The sequence below is a fragment of the Mytilus trossulus genome, chromosome 7 (assembly GCF_036588685.1).
Source record: "Mytilus trossulus isolate FHL-02 chromosome 7, PNRI_Mtr1.1.1.hap1, whole genome shotgun sequence".
Classification (NCBI taxonomy): domain Eukaryota; kingdom Metazoa; phylum Mollusca; class Bivalvia; order Mytilida; family Mytilidae; genus Mytilus; species Mytilus trossulus.
The window spans coordinates 59,426,396-59,449,433 of NC_086379.1; the positions used below are offsets into that span (position 1 = coordinate 59,426,396).

The 23,038-nt window shown below is 32.8% G+C and overlaps 1 protein-coding gene, 1 long non-coding RNA gene and 1 pseudogene across 3 annotated transcripts in view; 1 reads left to right on the top strand and 2 right to left on the bottom strand.

The window, feature by feature from the left end:
- Nucleotides 1-13: 13 nt before the first annotated feature.
- Nucleotides 14-23,038, top strand: part of LOC134725433 (protein FAM13B-like) — a 78,219-nt gene continuing 55,194 nt past the window's right edge. The window contains exons 1-3 of one of the 2 annotated variants that reach the window (XM_063589240.1): nucleotides 14-133; nucleotides 20,839-20,936; nucleotides 21,695-21,780. In XM_063589240.1, coding sequence (XP_063445310.1) covers nucleotides 21,733-21,780 — 48 coding nt within the window. In that variant the 5' untranslated portion in view covers nucleotides 14-133; nucleotides 20,839-20,936; nucleotides 21,695-21,732. Of the gene's footprint in view, nucleotides 134-20,838; nucleotides 20,937-21,694; nucleotides 21,781-23,003 lie in introns of those variants that run through there. The other variant, XM_063589242.1, reaches the window with a different exon arrangement.
- On the bottom strand, nucleotides 7,786-9,834 carry LOC134726557 (piggyBac transposable element-derived protein 4-like; annotated as a pseudogene).
- On the bottom strand, nucleotides 10,684-11,102 carry LOC134725431 (uncharacterized). Its single transcript, XR_010108556.1, has 2 exons — nucleotides 10,905-11,102; nucleotides 10,684-10,762 (listed from the first exon to the last, which is right to left on the bottom strand). It is a non-coding gene; the product is annotated as an uncharacterized LOC134725431 (long non-coding RNA).

Sequence of the window (23,038 nt, forward strand, 5' to 3'; positions counted from 1 at the left end):
TTCTTAAAAGAAATTTGATTGGTCAAAACGGCCTGGCACCTGACCTTGACAGTGAATTTTTGCAAACATTAGAAACCGAACGTTTTTCTTGCAACAGAAAGAATCTATAGAATTAACATTGATATTTATTAAGGTAAGTAAAAAGATAAATCATGTGCGCACTGCAAGCTATAAGACAATGCAGTTGACGGTAAATTGGTTTTAGAATGAGAAACTGACAAGTGATTTCTTTCCTGTGTTTCGTGTTTTTTCTGGTCTAAGAATCAAATTTGCAAAAGTCTGAGTCATCATTTTCACAGCTTCTTCAAAGCAGTAAGTTGCAGTTCCACTTGGTAGTTCATTATTTGTTTTATGCATCTCACGAAATGTTTTGTGTTCAAATCTGAAATCGTTTTCATTTTGTAAACAAAGAATATTTGATAGTTACACATGACCAGAACTGGCAGTAGAACATCTTTAAAAAGCTGTCATGGTGTTATTTACAAATAAAACTGAAATGCCTAACATGTAGCTAGTGTCTGAAGGATTAATATGAATCCCCTCCACATCCATGTACATTGTTTTTGTGTAAATCTTCTGACGGGAGTAAAAAAAAAAATATCACCATTTTTAAAGCCTTCTGTCCCTCTAGTTCTATATTTCTCTGACCTCCAATAGCTGTTTTTCAAGACAAGCTTGGGCCGTGGGATGTCAGAGCTCATCCCATATCAAAATGCACAAATTTGGCCACTCCAAAAAAGATGCGCTGCTTTGTCGCTTCTGGTACCAACTAATGGCCTTTGAATTATATAAGATTGGTATACAAAAATCCCTGAAACTAGTGGGATAAATTAAACCAAACTTGACCACAGCCATCATTATAGTACCTAGTATGTGTTGCTGTGCATACAAACTGTGGCTTGAGTAATTGATCAATTTTATTGATATTTTTTTGAATTTTTGCCTCTAATAGATACATGTAGAAACTGTATACATGTACATGTACATACATGTAGAACAATTTTAACAGCAAGACAAGATTTACACATAAATCTGCATGTAATGACTAGTCCAACTTACATTTATTACCCTTGATTGATGATTTTTATCATGGTTTTGGTGTTTTTGTCCAATATTTGAAAAAACAAGAATAGCTACATCATGTACATTAGTTAGAAACTTTGATTATTTTAATAATCAACAAGTAAAGATCTACAAGTAAGTTTGACATGATTGAATATTTTGACAACCTATATCAGCCAACTTTTGAAAGTGCCCATTGGGGTTTTAGTGCACAACAACAATTTCAAAGGTTGCAATTCTTTGCGATGTATTTTGGTTGAGCTGTTTTGTGGTCTAGAAAAAGTTTCATATTTGTAAGACAGTCTTCATGCTGAACTGCAGACCAGGTTTGTAAAATTGCTCTCAGGCCTGTTAAAATCATATCTACAGGCCAACAGAATCTAATTAAAAAATTTCAAAAATTGAGCTCCAGGCCTGATGATTTAACAATTCATATGAGCTTACAAGCCTTTTTCTCAAGTTTATTTGCATGATTCTAGTTTATATTATATCAGTAGAAAAGATGAACATGTACATTTTGTAGCTTAAGAAGACCAGGATTTATTTTCATGTGTTAGCATATTAAATGATAGTTGACTTTTCCAATTTAAAATTATGCCCAAAGGAGGACCTTAATCAGGTTGGGAACAACACCCCAAATGAGGACAACCCCTCAATGTTAGGACATTAAAAACCACTTTTAAAACATGAGCACATATATTTATATTTTTTTAAGAAACTATTCCCAAAGATCTTTTAATCTATCTGGTATATGGTCAAAATATGTCCAAGAATTATTTAATGTTCCTGGACATTTATCTTCTTTATTATCAAAAATAATAGGACCCATCATTTAGAAAAGTTGTTCCAAATATAATGAATTTTCCCACTTTCATTGACTTTGAAGTTGAGAAGTACAAAAGTAAAATGACCATTTGTCTTAGGGACAGCTAGCTGAGATACCCCTCATGTGTATGTGGGGAGTTTTTTTCCAAACCTGTTAGTTTAGTCCTCGTGATAAATTGTGCCTTAATTGATTTGGTAATTTAACCATGTTAACAGGTTTAGTTGAATACAAAAATGACAAATGTTACAGCATGTGTAATGTCAATAACATAGTGAATAAACTACTATTTATTATCTTTATATATGGTAGTATTGCATCATTGCATTTTGTCAATCAGCTATGCTTTTATTCTTAAGCTGTATAAGAACCTCCTTGCAGATGAAAATTCACCTGCCATGGAATGCTAGTCAATTCGTTCCAAGTCCGATTCGTTCCAAACCAGTTCGTTCCAGATTTGGACAATTCGTACCAAGTCAATTGTCAATTCGTACCAACTGATTTATTTTATTATTAATCAGACTTAACAATTTGTTCCAACTGATTTAGTTCATTATTAAACAGAGTTAACAATTTGTTCCAACTTTATTATAATGTTTGTGTCCGTAAATCACTGAATTTGTGTAAATCAACCCACTGTTCATGGCAAAAATTGTCAATTCCTTGTCATTTCTTTTATGTATATTTCATATAATAGATCGTTTTTCAATCAGTCTAAACAATTTGTTCCAACTTTCTTTCACTGTTTATATATGTATATCACTGTTTTTGTGTAAATCAACCTATAGTTCACGGCAAAAATCATCAATTTCTTGTCAATTTTTATGTATCATTTTGATATTTTCTTATTAAAAGATCGTTTTTCAGCAATATCTTTGAAGAAACATTCATAATTACTCATTCACTTGCAAGTGAATAAGTCGGCCTCATTAAATCCGTATTCATGTGAACTTTAATTTAACTCCTTTTTTTGCTAGAGATTGGCAACGCATGCATTGTACGTGAACTGGTTATTTAAAGAAAAAGAATGTCAACAATGAAAGTAAATGTTTTACATTATTATAAGTCAAATATGAGAATTTGAGTGAAATCGGTGACCACGAATTATATAGCTAGTGCCCCTTTCAAGGACAACCAATTGGTAATAATATGTTTGGATAGGTCATTCTTACAAATATTTTAAACAACGGATTCATGGTAGAACTAAAAAAAAATACTTTTTACGCTTGAAACATCACCAAAGTGTAGAACACAATGCATTATGGGGTAAGGGATTTGCTCTCTGTTGAAGGCCGTATAGCAAAAGTTATATTTCTGGGGCATTTGGTGCCTTGCGAACAGTTGTCTCATTGGCAACCATACCACATTTTATATGAAGGTACAAAAAGCTTAGCAAATAGAAATGTAGTTTTATTCGTCACCAAGAATATCTAAATTACGATGACAAACAACACACGAAGATTCCATGATGGAATGTAAAAATAATATTATTATAATTATTATATGTGGGGGTTTTAAGGACGGTTTTCCTACTGGAAATTGCGCCCTACATGTTCCTAATGTTGTTTTTTGACAAAACAAAAAAAAGAATTTAAGAAAAACATAGTGAAAGTGGTATGGCTTTACTTATTATTAACAAGCATTTGAGACCCAAGCTATGACCCAAGCTAAGTACGATATAATTCTTTTGATGATGACTGCATAAACAACTATTATGCGCACATCATTGGAATACAATAATCAATTATAATGATAACGAATTCTTTGAAAATAACACTAGTTAGTACTTTGTTCATTTTTAAAATATTAAATTGTCATGAAATACTTAATAATTAATTATTACCAATATATCCTACCCAACATACCTTTCTTCCCATTGATGTTTTTTAAAGCTAAGTATTTATTTACATTATATATATAAGTACAGCATTATAAATTGAAATAATAAGGCTATGCAAATGGTTATTATTGTTTAATACTGTTCTTGAATAAGTTGGAACGAACTGACAAGTTTTGGAAAAAGTTGGAACGAATTGTCCAAGCAACTTGGGACGAATTTGTTGGGACGAATCAGAGTTGGAACGAATCATCCAGATACCCCTGCCATGTTTAAGATATTGCAATTCTGACTAACTAAGGAATACAAAACAAGTTCAAAATCTAGCATGTTAGAATAATCTGAGAGAAAGGCTTATTGATTGGATCATGAGAAGCAAAGAATTTAATTTGCTGATTACGATTCACGGATTGTATTCACTTGGGAACAGTTCAAAATCAAGAACAGTCTTTTTTCCGTGTTCATGTAGATTTCCACTATATTGTTTTTTACAGGTTTTCACGATCACAATCGTGCAATATTGACAAAGGCAGGGTTTCCGCTGGCGGTCGCCATTTTCGCAATTTGCGAAAAAATTATAATTGTGGCGATTAAATTCGTCATTGGCGAAAGAATTTGGCGAAAGAAATATATTACGATTTATTTTCAGCCATTTTGTTTATTTACTTTTTTTCGGGTTTTTCTGACTTTACCGATCAGACAATACTCGGAGTTCACCTTGAACTCGTTAAGATTTTGACAGAAAATCAATAATCAGCTGATTGCAATCATAGCTATCGACATCAAAGGACTAATTAATAAAGGTGTTGATTGTATGATATGACTAAATCATATTTTTAAATGGCTTCTGTCACATGTCACAAAAGGGATTTATTATTAACCACTTTGCGACGCAGGTGTTTGAAGCAAAATGTTTACACTTCTCTTTCTTTTAATGATAGTGCAAAAAAAATTGTTGTTATGACGAAAAATGTTCATAAGCAAGAAAGGTCTCTGATTTAAAACTTTATCATTTAACTTATATATAGGTCATTGATTTGAATGGGAACTTCAAAGTCGTTCCAGTTACACACGTGTTTCAAGCATATTGTTTTACTTATTTACGATGGTCTATAAAAGAAAACTGTCGTTATGAAGAAATCTATTCAAAAGGTTGGCATGAGAGTAACCCTTCAATGTAATGACTACACCTTACACGAGCTTCGTTTTGCTGTAAAAAAAACACTTCCTATGTAGGGAGGAGGAGGGGGGGGGGCTGGAAAAAAAGGAAAATTTGAAGGAAAAAAAATATTTGTGTTACTTGGCGAAAAAAATATTGTTTTGGCGAAAGAGGTGGCGAAAAAAATAATTGACCCAGGGGAAACCCTGGACAAAGGGTCAAAATCGTGTAGTACACGCCTAAATCATGAAAGTTGGCAGGTTTTCAACCCCTACATTGTAAATGGAGTCATTGAATGAAAACTTGGGAATCCCTTGCAATTGCTGGCTTGTTAGGAAAAAAAGTTAAACAGATGGAAGAAAGAAGGTGAAGCATATGGATTTTGGGTGTCTGTTAAAAGTGCAAGATTACTGATTTGTACAAACATCTTTTAAGGTGTAATACCACCATTGATTTTTCCCTATTAGTCTTTGTTAAATTGGCACTTTTAAAAAAATTGTACAGTATTTACCTTTATTTCAACCAAAGAAATACTTTGCATGTGTAAAGTTTAATCCTTTCCAGTGACACAGTGAAAATTTCACACTACATTTCATTGCATATAAGAAAATAATCATCACCGGAAGTAAACAACCCAATTTTTACACTGTTATTTACTGGTTACTTGATCTGGTAACTATGTAACCTTAACGTTCCAAAATATTTTATAAGACCATCAAATAAAAAAAGAATGATGCATTCAGACATCCAACATACATATTTACGACTCAGAAAAATTTAAGTGCATTGAAATGCAGGGTTAATTTTCTACAACTGTCAAATTCAAGGGAATATTTTTTTAGGCCTACTTTCGTATGCAACCGGATGTGGCGTACCATGATTTGGTGGTATTACACCTAAAGAACACCTAAATATCAAATAAACTTAATGTAATTTTTTTCCCTCCAATTGCAAGTTATTTCAAGCATAACTGTCAAGTTTTGTCTCAGTCAGAGCTTTAGTTTCAGAGAATATCACTATAATGTAAGGCCATATCCTACGGCAATTTCAGTCTAATTTCTTCGAAAAATCCTCATTTCAGTGTATCATTATAAAATGCAGTGTTGACTACTATCTGATCATAAACTCATGATCTATGCATTCAAACAATTAAATAGAATACAAAAGACAACTTTAAGATGATAAACAATTTTATTGCACCTTTTAGAGTTCATTTGAAGGTCTGTTTTGGTCTGTTTTGATCCCTTTTTCCTCCTTCCTTCCTTTTTCATCAAAACTTGATATCTTTTGTCTAAAAATTAAAACAAATGTGATTATTTCCCCACAAAAATTAAATAAATATAATGTTAAATCAATAATTAAAGTGTTTTAGCTGAAAGAACTGTGTCTATAAATGTTAACAGTCTACACGGAGGTTTCTATAAGCCCTTGTGTGTAACTCGAGTTTTTGGTCTGTTCGCCTAGTGTGACAAATAACGGTTCCCTTTCAGTCAATCATTTATTGTTACTGGTATCAAAGTCTTTTTATTTACTCATAACAGTATATTTCTGATAGATTTATACAAAGAGTCAACTTTCTTGTATTTTACATTAAAAAATGGGGAAAAAGAGTAATAAAAAAAATACCTCAAAATGTTTTTAACACTTTCACTACTGAATTTATTTTTTCCGCGGGTTTCTGTGGCCGAGGCAAATTTGCACGCTCAGATTCCCCAGCCTGAATTAATTTCGTGATCGGTGCTTCAAGAAAAGTTGCAACTTGAAAAACGTGCTGCAACTGGAAAACCACGGCACAGATTGCAAAAAAAACTGATACGGAAGTTGAATAGATTACTATGTTTAATATTTTCTATGTCTTATCAAATTGAAACGAATAATAAAGTCCTTATGATGTTTGAAAGTTTGATTTTGTTACCTTGTTTGCTCAATGTTGCCAAAATTTCGATACTGAATACGTGTAAAATGCATTTAAAACGTATAATATCCGGCAAATCGCTATTACCGAGTCTTCTCATTTATCTTATCAATCGATTTGGTCATTCAAACATCGTTTATGGCAAGTTCGAAGCTTTTTATCTTTCATTATTGACCGTTTTGACTTTCCGTTTACGACCGCCATTTGTACTGATGAAAAGACAACTCTGTCAATCGACGAACGACTACTCTTTTTCGATGTACAATAATGTATGGAACCACAGATACGTTGTTAAAATTCAAAACACTGTTTAATTTTGATAACAGCGATTATCAAACAAATTATATATGAAATTTATGATTCATACTCCAAGAATAAATGTCACTATTTTGTTTTAGAAACTTTGCAAAAAAAAAAAAAAATTGCAAAAAAAAATACTTTTCAATGCTAAAATAAATGTTTTGCAAAAAGAAACCTTTCTATGATCTTCTATACTCTGACAGATTCAACAAAGACAAATTATATTATGCCTTTTTTCAATCAGCTCTTGCAACTTATTTTAGAAGAATAGAAGAATAGAGCAGAATAGCTGGCCAGGAATGTCAGTTATTTACTATACTATTAAATATAGAAATAAATAATCAGAATCACCATTATGTACAAGAACATTTGTAGTTTTTTTTTTTTTTTAGGCAAAGGTAACTTTAAACTTTCTCTAGTACCAATTGTTATTCCCCGATATGTTACAGCTTTATTGGTGGATTCACTATTTGTATTTCCAGTTTTAAAATCACTCAGTTTTGGAATTTCATTATATAGTATACAAGTCTAAATTGAAAACAATGTTCAAACCTGTGTTCTTTCACTTATAAAATGAAATTTTACATTCATTTATTGTGTACACACATAACAGGTATTCTCAATTCTTGATCATTCAAGTTACAAAACTTAAATGTACTGGAACTGAAAGATATTTTTTTTTATCAGTACATGTATAACTAAAGTCTTCAAAATAATTTATAAATTTTCAACAATAAGATTTAAACGAACAAGAACAAAAAACAACCAACATTCAGTGACTCACCTATGAATTGTGTGCCATTCACTCAAGGATTATTTCTTTGTAATTCTCTTGCTTTTCCTCACATTTTTTACACCAATTGTCATGATTATTCAGTTAATTAAAGGTCAATTTGAAAAAAGTTTAAAAGTTATAACACAAATCCATGAATAAAACTGGAACAATAAACGGTATTAAACAAAGAACACAAAGTCAGTCTAGCAGTAATTCTTCTCTGTATGGTAAATTGTGAAGCATTGAGGCATACAGAGGTGTTTGCCACATACTGAACACCCATATTTAGTTTGTCTTATATTGTCTTGCTTGCCATTCTTCTGTCTCATGTAACAGACATGACACCTGCCTTTACTATTTAAAGTTGTAGGCATGTGTCTTTGAATCAATCTCTGATCAGGGGCAAGTAATGGCCTTCCTCTCCGTACCCCCGCAGAATATCCATTGATCAATCCTTTTATCAGCAAACAAGAAAACTGAAGGAATGTTAGGTTTGAAGAATGGTTTGGACTTAATGTGAATAATCTGTAGGCATTAAATTTAACCATCTCAAGTAGACTAAAAAATACTTTTTTTGGCCATTTTAAGGTTTTCTGGTGATAACAATAATACTGAATGTATTGATCTGCTTTGTCAACACCACCCATATTACAAGTGTAGTCAACAATAGCAGATGGGCAATTAAACTCCTGTCTTGCAAATTGGCCGTCAACATTTACTGAGCGAGTAACTTGACCAATGCTTTCATTGTGTATTGTTGACAATACTGATACAGTTTTTTTGTCCTTCCAAGATACCGCTAACAAAGCACCTTTTTGCCTGAATTGATGGTCTCCACGAGTTACAACATTAACTGGCTTTTTACACATGATATCTTTGGGCAAACCTGCCCTAGTGTTACGGACTGTACCACATGCAGCTGTGTCATAATTCTCCCACAACTCTAAATAAAGGTTAGGCGATGTAAAAAAGTTATCGGTATAAACATGATAGCCCTGACCTGCAATATTTGCACCTTCTAAACAATTCTTTACCACCGAAGAACCCAGACTGCCCTCTGTTCTAACTGTTCTACCTGGATACACATCTATATATTGTATGTAGCTGTTGGCAGATTCTGCCAGCATCCAAACCTTTACGCCCCATTTATGTGGTTTACTCAAAGTGGTAAGTATTGTTTCAATAATGTTCTCCCTTTGAAAGGTACCATACACTCATCAATGGTGACATTTCTTTTTGGTATATATTCTAAACCAAATTTATTATTTAAATGGTTAACTACAGGTTTAATTTTATATAAAGGATCATAATTTGGTTCTCCTTGTCTAGGTTCATTTGCAACGTTAGAGAAATGGAGGTACCGCAATATTTGGGTGTATCTGTCTCTGGTCATTGTTGATGAAAATATTGGGGTGACCATAACTGGATCGGTTGACCAATATAATTTAGTAGATGGTTTGCGATTTATTCCCATTTGGTAGGTTAGACCAAGAAATGCTTTAATTTCTGGTAAAGTTGGGATACTCCAAGGCATTTTGTTATCGTTTGGCCTGTGCTGAATGTTATAGTTGGCATAACTATCTGTTTGGTTAATAAGAAACTCAAGAAATTGATCACCCATGTACAGTTGCCAAAAATCTAAGACTTCCTTTTCAGCACCCATGACGCGACTTGGCCCAGTATTGCCACGAGGGGTAAATAAATGTGGTAGACCCCTTTCATAAATATCAAACCTAGAGTGCCATCCATCGCCACCATCTCCTCTCTCATCAATATGCACCTCCTCCTCCCCTTCATCCTCATTTTCAGACTCATTGAGATCTCCATCACTATCATCCCCTATCCCCTGTTCACTCAAAATAACTCGCAACCTTTCCTCAGCGGCCAAAACCTCTTGTTCGGCATTTATAACATCAGTTTCACTAAACCCTTCAAAGTCGCCGTCAGATTCGTCTGACGACATTTTTAGACTGCAAAAGTAGCAGACGAACTTGTACTTCCTTAATTAATTTCGTGCATTTTCCCGTACATTCCAAACCCAATTATCTTTTCCCCTCGAAACCGATGACAAAAAATTAAAACTACATGCAAGTCTTACCTGTCTTGTGCCTACTTGTGGGGAAAAGGGCCTACCAATGATCGCTTTCATTATTTATAAATATATATTGAATCATTTATTATTATTATATATCCAACAATACCTATGAAATGTGAAGGGCTCCTTTAAAAGAGCGAAAACAGCCGTACTTCCACTGCTTGTTATCGAGAGGAGCCAATTTGAATCCTCACATGACCTCAAAACGTGTTTCCGGTTCTAATTTTAGAAAATAAAATTTTCCGATTTGATTTATTTACCTTTCACGATGTTATTAATGCTGCTGAAGAACTAAAATATGACCCTCAGGTATCGTAGATTTTGATTGAAGCATTGATTTTAACTGTTAAGAACGGCAAATACCGTAAAATTGCGGTTTTCATTGGGACAATATTTATGTATCCTGAAAGATACACTCGCCCTGCGCATCATGTATCCTCAAGGATACATCCGCCCTGCGCATTGTGTATCCTCAAGGATACACTCGCCGCGAAAGGGTTAAAAAGGGTTATGTCCCTTGGAATGCTGGTACAAAAAATAATTGGTAAGAATTATAAAGTTTAAGTATGTGAGACTGGATTCTGATGTGTATAAATCCAGGGCAAATAAGTGTTTAGATGATTTATTGTCTGTGCAAAATGTAGACGGTACAATGGCAAATTGTAAACTTTTGCGGCCAAAAAAAAAACAAAAAACAAGATGATAGTTGATACTTACTTTAATGCTGAAGTGTCATCTGCAGACCAATTCACATATAAGATTTTTCAACAGAATGCTCTTCAGAACATGGTTAACACTGAAATAAAAAATTCACATGTTGTATAAACAAAACTGTAAGGGTAATTTAAAATTTAACACAGTATACTAAATACAGCTTTGTCTGTCCACCCATTTGGCTTAGAAAACACCCGTAAACCCCCATTTCAAGGCAATTTTACCTCAAACGTGCTTTCTGTGTCTAAATCCATTCCGAATTGTCCATGTTTACAATGTATGAATTGGTTTATTTATAACTTTTAAAAATGAAAGTACAATAAGGTCACGAGTGCACATATGGTTTCCCTAAATAGGTGTAATACCACCATTGATTTTTCCCTATTAGTCTTTGTTAAATTGGCACTTTTAAAAAAAATGTACAGTATTTACCTTAATTTCAACCAAAGAAATACTTTGCATGTGTAAAGTTTAATCCTTTCCAGTGACACAGTGAAAATTTCACACTACATTTCATTGCATATAAGAAAATAATCATCACCGGAAGTAAACAACCCAATTTTTACACTGTTATTTACTGGTTACTTGATCTGGTAACTATGTAACCTTAACGTTCCAAAATATTTTATAAGACCATCAAATAAAAAAAGAATGATGCATTCAGACATCCAACATACATATTTACGACTCAGAAAAATTTAAGTGCATTGAAATGCAGGGTTAATTTTCTACAACTGTCAAATTCAAGGGAATATTTTTTTAGGCCTACTTTCGTATGCAACCGGATGTGGCGTACCATGATTTGGTGGTATTACACCTTAAACACGAAAAAATTAAAAAATTGTTTCCCTTGTCTGATTTTAATGAAACAGATAGAAAAGGGAAAGCCTATCAGTTTTTGTGGTCAATGTTTCAAAGATCAAGTCACCTTGAAAAGCAAAAATTAAGTGAGTTTCTAGATAAAATCTTAACCTTCCTTTTCGGTTCAACTGGCAAAAATATGGCAACCTTGTTGAATTGTCAGTCAATTTTTGAAGAAGTTCTTGCCCTTGAATAACCATTCTGTATTACACATATACATATTAATATCTGTATTATTGTGTTCACTAGAAAAATATGCACAAGATAGAATAGACCACTTTCGAGTTCATTTTCACCGGAAAAAACTCGTCAATTATACGCGCCTTTATCACCGTCATTTGTGCGTTTAGGGGCGCCGTGACTTCCTTCCAATGTTGAGCGAGTGGTTGGAAAACTATAATTCTTTATTGTACGAATTATTCGGCAAATAGAATTCTCAAAATTGACAACCAACACTGCTGTCATTAGGGAATTGTCAGTAAGTACCTACAGAGCAACCAATATTTCTAGTTTATCCTGCACAAAGACGATCACTAAGACGCTTGATGAACGTAAATAGTGCAGGGATACAGGTGAGCCCCTCCATCTGGTAAATGACGTCATAAAGGCGTGCATAATTGACGAGTTTTTGACGGTAACGGATGAACTCGAAAGTGGTCTATTTGTGTTATTTTGTTTTCTTCCTTATATGAATGGTTACACTATATGTAGCTAGCACTGGTGCCAGTACATGTGATGAAAATCCTTGTAACAACATATAACAATGGCAAGAAAACTTAATTTTCACAATTTAAAATTCTTGTTCCTAACATGCTCATTAGTTTTTGTCTTGCTTTGTGGAGTCTAAAAGCTAGACATAGGTATGTTGTTTCTGGTGACAGCAGTGATGGTAGCGTTAACAACATTGTATTTTTTATGATTTGGTCTACTTTATATCTGCTTATCCTTCTGGAGCACCTGAGATCACCCTTAGTTTTTGGTGGTGTTCGTGTTGTTTATTCTTCAGATTTCTATGTTGTGTCATTGTTAGTCTGTTTGTCTTTTTTATTTTTAGCCATGGCGTTGTCAGTTTGTTTTAGATTTATGGTTTGACTGTCCCTTTGGTATCTTTCGTCCCTCTTTTATGGTGACCCACAAGTGATAGGTCAGTCATATTTGGTATGCTAAGTATCTAAGTATAGGCACATCTCATTTCCATGGAGATTATTTAGCCTTAGTCATGGTCTAATGTACAAACATTGGCATATCTCATTTCCAGGGAAATTATTTGGCTCCTTCCCCTTATTCGTGGTCTATTGAATTAGAAAATTTTGCTAGGTTAACATGTATTAGTTTGTGATTAGGTCTGGTGAAGGGGAACCATAAGTGGTAGGCCAATATTAATTGATATTCAGTTGTTTTAGCAATTAACGCATCTCATTTCCATGTGTATCCCTGCCCCCTCAGTGATTGTCGATTGGCTTTGAAACTTTTGCTTAGTTTACATATATATGTAAGTTTGTCTTGTTTGTGATTAGATCAATTTAAGATGAACTGCTAATGATATGTCAATGATCTTTGGTGTTCAAATTTATTGGCATTTGCAAGTATCATTTCCATGGAGATTATATAGCCTCATCCCATCTTCATGGTTCATTGACTTTGAAACTTTATATGTTTGTGTTTTGATACTTATGATACATCAATGGTATTTGGTATGCAGTTGTTTTAGCATTGGCACATCTCATATACATGGAGATTGTTTAGCAATGTACCTCAGTCATGGTTCATTGACTTTGTATTTTTGCCTACATGTAACTTATGTAATATGTTAAAGTATTGCTTTTTTAATTTCAACATTTGCGTTATCAAAATTACTAAAGAGCGAGACACATTCTATGTGATAACAGTTTATTTTATTGGACTTTTTGAAATTTAGTTTTTATACCCTCCATGAATTTGTCTGATGCATATACATAGACCTGCACATGTTACGTTACATACATTTTAATTGTACGTCCATTTTTCAGAAACAAAAGATTGTATTTCTGTTCTGATGAATTTTGTAAACTAGTTTATCTTTTGGTTTAGAAAAAAGTATCCATTTGAAAAGGATATGTTGAAACTTGAAAGTATAATCATTTCTATAACTGTTTCATCATTCATCTTTATTTTGGAGTCTTTTCTATACTTATTTCATGTGCAATATGCATGGGCCTCATACAAGCTCTGTGCCTCTATATACATGATATATGCGACCATAATTTGAATTGATAGATCAACATTGAATTTGGAGATTGATTTTGATATCATCATGTACATGTAGTAGTACCCCATCATTACATAGTTATTTGTGGTAACAGACATGTAGACATAATGGAGATGCTTGTACTGGTAATCCAAGCTTTACCTTTCTACACCGGTAGATTGTGATATGGACCAATGATAGTCGAATTCTAATCAGGTTTTGTAGGCTTTGAATTAAATTGCAATTTTGAAAATTGCAGTTGTAAATTAAGACACTTTTAAGATAAACTGTTGTCTGACCAAATTAATCTTCAAAGACAAAGGCCCTCACATACTCTGGGTCTTTCATTTTACACACTCCAGTTAATCACCCTCATCATCATGTAACAATTATGTCACCACTCAGTCACAGTACTATATATCTATAACACCTGTATCATCTGTGTAAAGTAGATCCATTGACCTTCTCCTTCATTCTATTTCTAAGCAGCTTTCATATTTATATTTAGATCCATGTATGTTTATATTATAGAATATACTTATAACCATTAGGTCAATCTGTATAAATGACATCATTGAAAAATCTGTGACATAATACAACATAAGAATTTTGACAAGTTAAACCTTGGAAATCTAAAGGCATTTTAATAAGTCGAATAAGTAACATAAAAAGGATCCCAGAAGTGGCCTGAATAGTTAACTTGAGAAAGGAAATAGGGAATGTGTCCCCCATGTGGAAACATGTAAGAAACAGTTGGATCACCATGACCTATTTTTAGGGATAAGCCTTGTAGAAAACCAGTGTACCATTCACTTTTAATTTAGGTTGAAGTGCAGTCTTCACGACCAACTGTTAAATCTACAGACTCGGAGCTCAATTTTTGAAATTTTTTAGTTCGATTCTGTTGGCCTGTAGATATGATTTTTACAGGCCTGAGAGAAATTTTACAAGCCTGGGCTGCCTGGGTTGCCACTCAGCGTAAAGACTGGAAGTGTGGGCTTTTTTCCCACATTTTATAAGCACATCTGACCATAATTGTTGAAGTATTCACTACTAGGCATTTGAATTTTCAGGTTTTATGTTAATTCATAGATAAGGTAACTAATTATGTTTGTATATCTAAATGCCATATGTAAATAAAGTCGATATACATTTCTGACATGATGATTATAACATATTTTATAGAAATCGGTTAAGATTAATTTGGGAAAGATTCCAACATCAGTTTTTGATAGTGATATAGATTAATTATTACACACAAACATATAATTTACGTGTTAAGTTAGCAAATTTAAATATCTTTTTTTATAGAATTCATTAAGTAGATTTCTTTTTAATTGTTACATATGAAATTGAACTGAAATTGGCCTGTTACAGCCAGTTAAAAGATTGATTTGAAACAGATTTAGAGCTCTTTCTATTATGGAAGGTCTATAATGATTAAAATGATTATAATTTAGTAGTATAAATATATGTCTCCTACGTACATTACAAGTTTCAGGTTTTTGGTCTGTTATGATAAAAGGGAAATAAAATTAATGATTTTAAAAAGCAAGTGTTATGACAGTACATCATCTCTCCCTGTTATAAATGTGTTACGGTCAAAACAAGTTAAATGTTAAATCAAATTGATACATGTACTAATTATAATTGAGTAATCGTAATGAGTTTAGAGACATCCATGTTCACAGTTGTTAATGTTTATTTGTTTGGTTAACCTTTAATTTATAAAAAAAAGGAGAAAATTATCTTATAAAAATATATTTTAATTTAAAGATCGAAGAATTTAAAGTTAAGTCTGTAGAACTTTATAACAAGCCCTGTACAATGTATCATGTCGAGTGCCATGTAAACAGTTTGCATTCTTAAAGTGAAAAGACTTGTAACCTTCAATCATATTTCATCATGCAGAAGTGTTACATGGTTTAATCAAGATCTTAAAATAAACCAACATTTATAATACTATTAAAAATACTTCATTGGTATTATTATGGATTTATAAAGGAAGTTGAATGTAGACAATGTATGAAATATAACCTTATTCTGATGAGGAAATAAGAGTTAATAACCTTCGATTCCTGAATGTTTAGAGACGTCCTCGTCTCAGAAAAGACTTGCTTAAGTAGGCAATATCAAATCAGTTTTTTGTTGACAACGGTGGTAATTACAACAGTAGGATAGGACACTTATAATTCTATTACAAAGTGTAATTGGTTTTATGTTGCCTAGAATATACAGTATGTAAAGCTGGATATATATTTATGACAAAAAATCCTTATAGAGTAAATAATACATAAAAAGGACAATGCAAACCACCCATTATTCTAAACAGCACAACATACCATAACAGCTACCTAGAATATACCTCTGAAACAAAGATGTACAAACACTAAATATATAACAACACATGGTCTAGATAGTTTGACTTGGTACCTGTCAGCAGAAAATGTGGTGGTCCAATTCACATAAACTCTCCCCCCCTCTTTTTTGTCTTTGTACACCACGTAGACCACATGTCATAAAACAAGAACACATTGACTGATATATGCAGTGTTATCAATTTTAATCCTATAAGATATTGTGTTTTTATGCCCCACCTACGATAGTATAGGGGCATTATGTTTTCTGGTCTGTGCCTCCGTTCATTCGTCCGTCTGTGTGTCCGTCTGTGCGTCTGCCTGTGCGTCCGTTCGCTTCAGGTTTAAGTTTTTGGTCAAGGTAGTTTTTGAAGAAGTTGAAGTCCAATCAACTTGAAACTTAGTACACATGTTCCCCATGATATGATCTTTCTAATTTTAATGCCAAATTATAGTTTTGACCCCCAATTTCATGGTCCACTGACATAGAAAATGATAGTGCGAAGTTCAGGTTAAAGTTTTTGGTCAAGGTAGTTTTTGATGAAGTTAAAGTTCCCTATGATATGATCTTTCTAAATATAATTCCAAATTATAATTTTGACCCCAATTTCACGTTCCACTGAACATAGAAAATGATAGTGCGATTGGGGCATCCAGGGGCGTAGCTACCCGGAGGCACAACAGCACATGCATCCATGTCGTTTTCACAAAAAAAAATATCTTAAGAGAGAGAGAGATGCCGGAGTTGGTCAAGTGGAATCGGACAACGAGATGCATGTATTATCTAATACTATTATTTAATTATGATATTTGTTTAACGTTCGGAGACTGTTGGTATCTTTTCCATCTATCCCAGATATAAGTTTGACAACCCATTTACAAGTGTTGATGAAGCTGTTTGATTCGTGCAGAAAAAGATCGTAGCTCCCTATACGCTAACACGCAGTTGTGTGCACATTGATTCCACATGCAAAAAAGAAATGGCAAAATCAAAATTTAAAAATTGAATGTTAAAGGAAACACCTATGTTGTCACTGTTTTAATTGATGAAATATCATTAAATAAGGTAACTTGTATCTTTTACAAGATTTGAATTTGTAATACTCAGTCTAAGACATGTAGTTTTGGAGCACATTTTACAGTGTACAGTTCATCAGTTTGGAATGAGATGTACCAATCGGCATTAGAATTATCAGATCCCTTCGGTATCGTTGAAAATATGCCGAGGCGATGTGGTCGACAGAATACCAGAGCCAATCACCCTGCAACCACGCCAAAACAGTATTGGAAAGTCTCACATTTTTTTTGGCGTTCATAGACCATATGATATTAAGGGAACTGGAGAGTGGAGTTGTGTCAAGTTTTATCAGAAAATCGCTTCTTTGCGCCGCGCTGTATCTAATTCATCGTGTTGTAGGAAATATCCCAAACGAACAAATCTCAATATTGTCTGAGACATACGAAACTGACCTGGCATGTAATTTTGACGAATTCAATTGGGAGATCGCTCGATGCCGAACACGTACGCTGGTTTGTTACATCTCGTAATAGAGAAGTTTGTTTCTGCCCAGACCCGAAGAGCAGATTTTGAACAATTTTAAATAAATTCTGTATCAAAAATATGTGTTGTTTATGTATTACTCTATTCAAAAGATTTATTAATAGTTTTACATTCATAAATTTTTTTCTACATATAGCTTCTCTTTTAACCATCCTATGACCGAAAACAGAAAAAAATAATTTTTGCATAATAGGGTCCCAAATTTTTTTCGCCTTGCTCCATTCTCCGGTAATTGCTTCCACATCGTTTCCTTCTAGCTACGCCCCTGGCATCCGTGTACTATGGACACATTCTTGTTTATTATCAATCTTAATCTAAGAAGACTTTGCATAATTAGCTCTTTTCATTCGCTTAATAAGATGATTTTTTTCCATAGATTTTTCTAATAGGATATTACACCAAACTCTCAAATAACATATGCTTGATTTTCTTTCTTTTGTGATCAAGATTTAAAGTCAAATTATAAATATGAATGACATATATTTTGGAAATATTTTACGATGTTTCCAAACCAGATTAACCAGAATTTTAAAAAATGTAACCAATTCGTTTTCATTTTGAGCTTAAATAAAACTAGTGGATTTTGAGAAATGATGTAATATTTGTTTTGAGCCACAGTTTTCTCCAACACTACCAAATGAAAATAAGAAAATGTGGTTTCATTGCCTAAAAGACAACTCCCTACAATAGACCAAATGACATGAATGCAAAATTTTGATTAAAAATATACTATCCAACATTTCTTGCAATTGGAACAAAACTCCCTTTTTGTAAGTGCAAAACTTAAATTTATGGCTGAATTTTGTTTTGAAAGAATGATGAGTAGACTTCCAATTGAATCTCATTCATAGATGACTTTCCTTATTCTGTCAAATGAGGAAAGTTCAGAAGCAAATATCCCTCAGTGGTTTTTTTTAATACATTCTTAAAGTTTTTATTAATTGAAACATATTTTAATGAGCTACAGTTGATTAAGCTTTCTTTATATCTCTTTTATATGTGTATGCTTGCACTTTTAAGGATATCAATATTTAAATGGTTTTAGTAAATACAGCTTAGTGTAAGAAATATAGTAAGGTAAAAACTTTCATAATAGAAAACAGCATTAAATGAGAATTTTAAAAGATCCTTTAACAAAACCATTTCAATGACTATTATGTATATTTTTTTTCAAACTGTGACATATAAGTATTTCATCACCTATTGAGGTATTTTAAGTTATTTTACTAATAATAGCTATAGCCTGAAGTGTATATTGATTGATATTCTGATCCTTTGCTTGACATTTACAAGATTATTATATAATAAAGTGCATTTGCACTTGAGACAGATCTTTGAGTTTGATTTTTGTGGTCAATAGTTATACTAATAATCTACCAGTGCAATGATGACCATCAAGTTGAGATCACTTATTAGTTTTGTTGTGTAAGAGAATCAGTAATTGGTTTTTCATGTTTCAGTTGTATGGTAAATAAAATCTCCCAATGATGCTAATTCAGAGTAGGTATCACTGGCGGATCTATAAATTTTCAGAAGTGGGGGCCACTGACTGCCTAAGAGAGGGCCCGCTCCAGTCATTGTTCAGTTATTCCCTATATAAGCAACCAAATTTCCCCCGTAAATCAGCCTCTGGCTATGCAGCATTTGCTATAGCATATTTAAAATAATAGCAAACTTTAGTCCCGTCTATGGACACAATATTGTTATACCTCATAAGTGATTGTTAGTATGATATTTTTGGTCCCTGTGCAATGGATTGCATAGTACAAATAAATACTGGGCGATTGACTGTTCATTTGTCTGTCTGTTCATCTTCCCTTCCAGTCTTTGTTGTTAGGGCTCTCACATGTACAATTGTTGTCAAATTTTTAAAACTTATACGTCATAGGTTTATGTCAGCAATGTGTCAGACAAGTTTGCAAATCAGTGCTAATAATATATTTTTTAAGGAATTATGCACTGTAGAAAGGGCGATTGACTGTTCATTTGTCTGTCTGTTCATCTTCCCTTCCAGTCTTTGTTGTTAGGGCTCTCACATGTACAATTGTTGTCAGATTTTATAAAACTTATACGTCATAGGTTTATGTCAGCAATGTATCAGACAAGTTTGCAAATCAGTGCTAATAATATATTTTTTAAGGAATTATATTGGAAATTGAATTATATTTGCTCTACAAGCTGTCATTCCTCTGTCTGACATGTCTGACATAACCACAGAGTGGTTAAAGAAACATGAAACAATAATTCCAATGCATATAGGGTCTTTATAGCTATTTGGTCTTTGTTAGGATAGTTGTCTGCTTGGCAACCATACCACATCTCTTTATTTTGATATTTGTACTGCTCCTATTTGTAATTAGAGGCAAAGGATTGTGGGTTAATAGTGTTGATATCAGTACTGAGACCATTATAGTTCTTGTATGAAAAATTACGTATTTGCATCACAGTAAATCTCAACCTGGCATTATTTGTGATTACCGACATATATATTCTATAAATGAAAAGTCTTATCCTAGAACAGTAAAAATGCATTATTGTTATGTGAACAATCTTGTGTTTAATATGTCATGTCAATGCATATGCAGTGGGAATTGTTATCTGCTTTTTTTATCTACTTGTAGTGAGGCTAATGTTGATTTCTCTTCTATTTTAGGCATTACTTTCTATTTGAAATGTGTGTTATCGTTTGATATTTTACAATAGTTATTAACACTGTTTCCATGGTTGAAAAGGTTACATATTTCCAAATTACATAAACAAGTCTGATATTTTTTTCTTAAATCGGTCAGAGCTGAACTAGTTAAATGATGTAAAAATAATATTTATTTTGCATTTTTATGTTGACAGATGAATGCATAATCTATCATAATTTCCTTGTATGCTGGTATGGCTAATGTAAACAAATTGTTTTAATGAGTGATCTTTGTGTATTAATGGTTAGGTGTGGTTAAGTTTTGTAAAAAGTCACTAAAAATTGATTGCATCATGTTCAATATATACAATCCTGAAACAGCAGTGGTAAGTCAACGTATTGTATTATATCAGGGTGGCCTTGTTATTGAAACCTGCCTCATTTCATTTCCGGAGAGTGCTTATTATACATTTTACAAAATTTAGATGGATTAAGAATGTACAAATTCTATTTTTTACAGGTGAAGATATTGTTGAACGATTATACCAAGTATTCTGAATGTTGAGACTAAGAATTCTGTCTGGTAGATACTTGAAACAGCCTTAGATATTTAGTCAGGTATGTTTTTTTAAACATTAGTGTGTAAAATCTGATTGAATTAACTTATTTATTTTGGGTTAGAATCTAAGGATTTTATGTATACTTACTGGTAATAATATTTTTAAAAGTAAGCAAAAGTAATTCCTCAAACATAGAAGCATCTCTCTGTAATCATGGGATGATTTGGTAGATTTGATTGTTAAATCACGAAATCAAATTTGAAATCCTTTTACAAATGATAAAATCACTATGGAGAGTTTTATACTAGAAGCACAACTCTTTTTTTTCTCTCTAAATGTGATCACTGTTTTTTTTTTCTCTAAATGCAATCACTGTTTATGAATCTATCTGTGATTGAAAAAATGCAAAGTTTTAGAGGGGACACTGGTAAAAGGCTACAACACCTTCAGTAATGACTGTCTACAAGTGTTAGATACTAGACCTCTAAATTCTATTAATAAGGTATTAAGGAGTAAGAGTTAAGACTGGTGGGCCCTGAGTCAGTTTAGTTTTTCCAGGAAGGTTGACATGTCTTGCTGCAGAACTATTGGACAAGCACATTTAAAATTTGACACAGCTTGTTGGTCTACTGCAAAGTAGGGTCCATATTCACATCACATCAACAAAAAGTTACATATTCTAGTACTTGAACATGAATTCAATTTTCCACTTGAAATTTAACCACCAACAGTCCATTCATCCATCTATTAATCATAAGATTTGTAGAACTAGTACTAGTAATGCTATAAAGAACATTTTAATATTTTATTTGACAGGTTAACAGACAATACAGATGTTACTGGTAGTATAGGAAATGAAACTGTACAATAATGTTAATACCATGACAGATACTCCTAGTTCTGTAAGTACTGATAATCAACATGTACATGTATGTACAATAATGTTAATATCATGACAGATACTCCTAGTTCTGTAAGTACTGATAATCAACATGTACATGTATGTACAATAATGTTAATACCATGACAGATACTCCTAGTTCTGTAAGTACTCATAATCACCATGTACATGTATGTACAATAATGTTAATACCATGACAGATACTCCTAGTTCTGTAAGTACTCATAATCAACATGTACATGTATGTACAATAATGTTAATACCATGACAGATACTCCTAGTTCTGTAAGTACTCATAATCACCATGTACATGTATGTATAATAATGTTAATACCATGACAGATACTCCTAGTTCTGTAAGTACTGATAATCAACATGTACATGTATGTACAATAATGTTAATACCATGACAGATACTCCTAGTTCTGTAAGTACTCATAATCACCATGTACATGTATGTACAATAATGTTAATACCATGACAGATACTCCTAGTTCTGTAAGTACTCATAATCAACATGTACATGTATGTACAATAATGTTAATACCATGACAGATACTCCTAGTTCTGTAAGTACTGATAATCACCATGTACAATAATGTTAATACCATGACAGATACTCCTAGTTCTGTAAGTACTGATAATCAACATGTACATGTATGTACAATGATGTTAATACCATGACAGATACTCCTAGTTCTGTAAGTACTCATAATCACCATATACATGTATGTATAATAATGTTAATACCATGACAGATACTCCTAGTTCTGTAAGTACTGATAATCAACATGTACATGTATGTACAATAATGTTAATACCATGACAGATACTCCTAGTTATGTAAGTACTCATAATCACCATGTACATGTATGTACAATAATGTTAATACCATGACAGATACTCCTAGTTCTGTAAGTACTCATAATCAACATGTACATGTATGTACAATAATGTTAATACCATGACAGATACTCCTAGTTCTGTAAGTACTCATAATCACCATGTACATGTATGTATAATAATGTTAATACCATGACAGATACTCCTAGTTCTGTAAGTACTGATAATCACCATGTACAATAATGTTAATACCATGACAGATACTCCTAGTTCTGTAAGTACTGATAATCAACATGTACATGTATGTACAATGATGTTAATACCATGACAGATACTCCTAGTTCTGTAAGTACTGATAATCAACATGTACATGTATGTACAATAATGTTAATACCATGACAGATACTCCTAGTTCT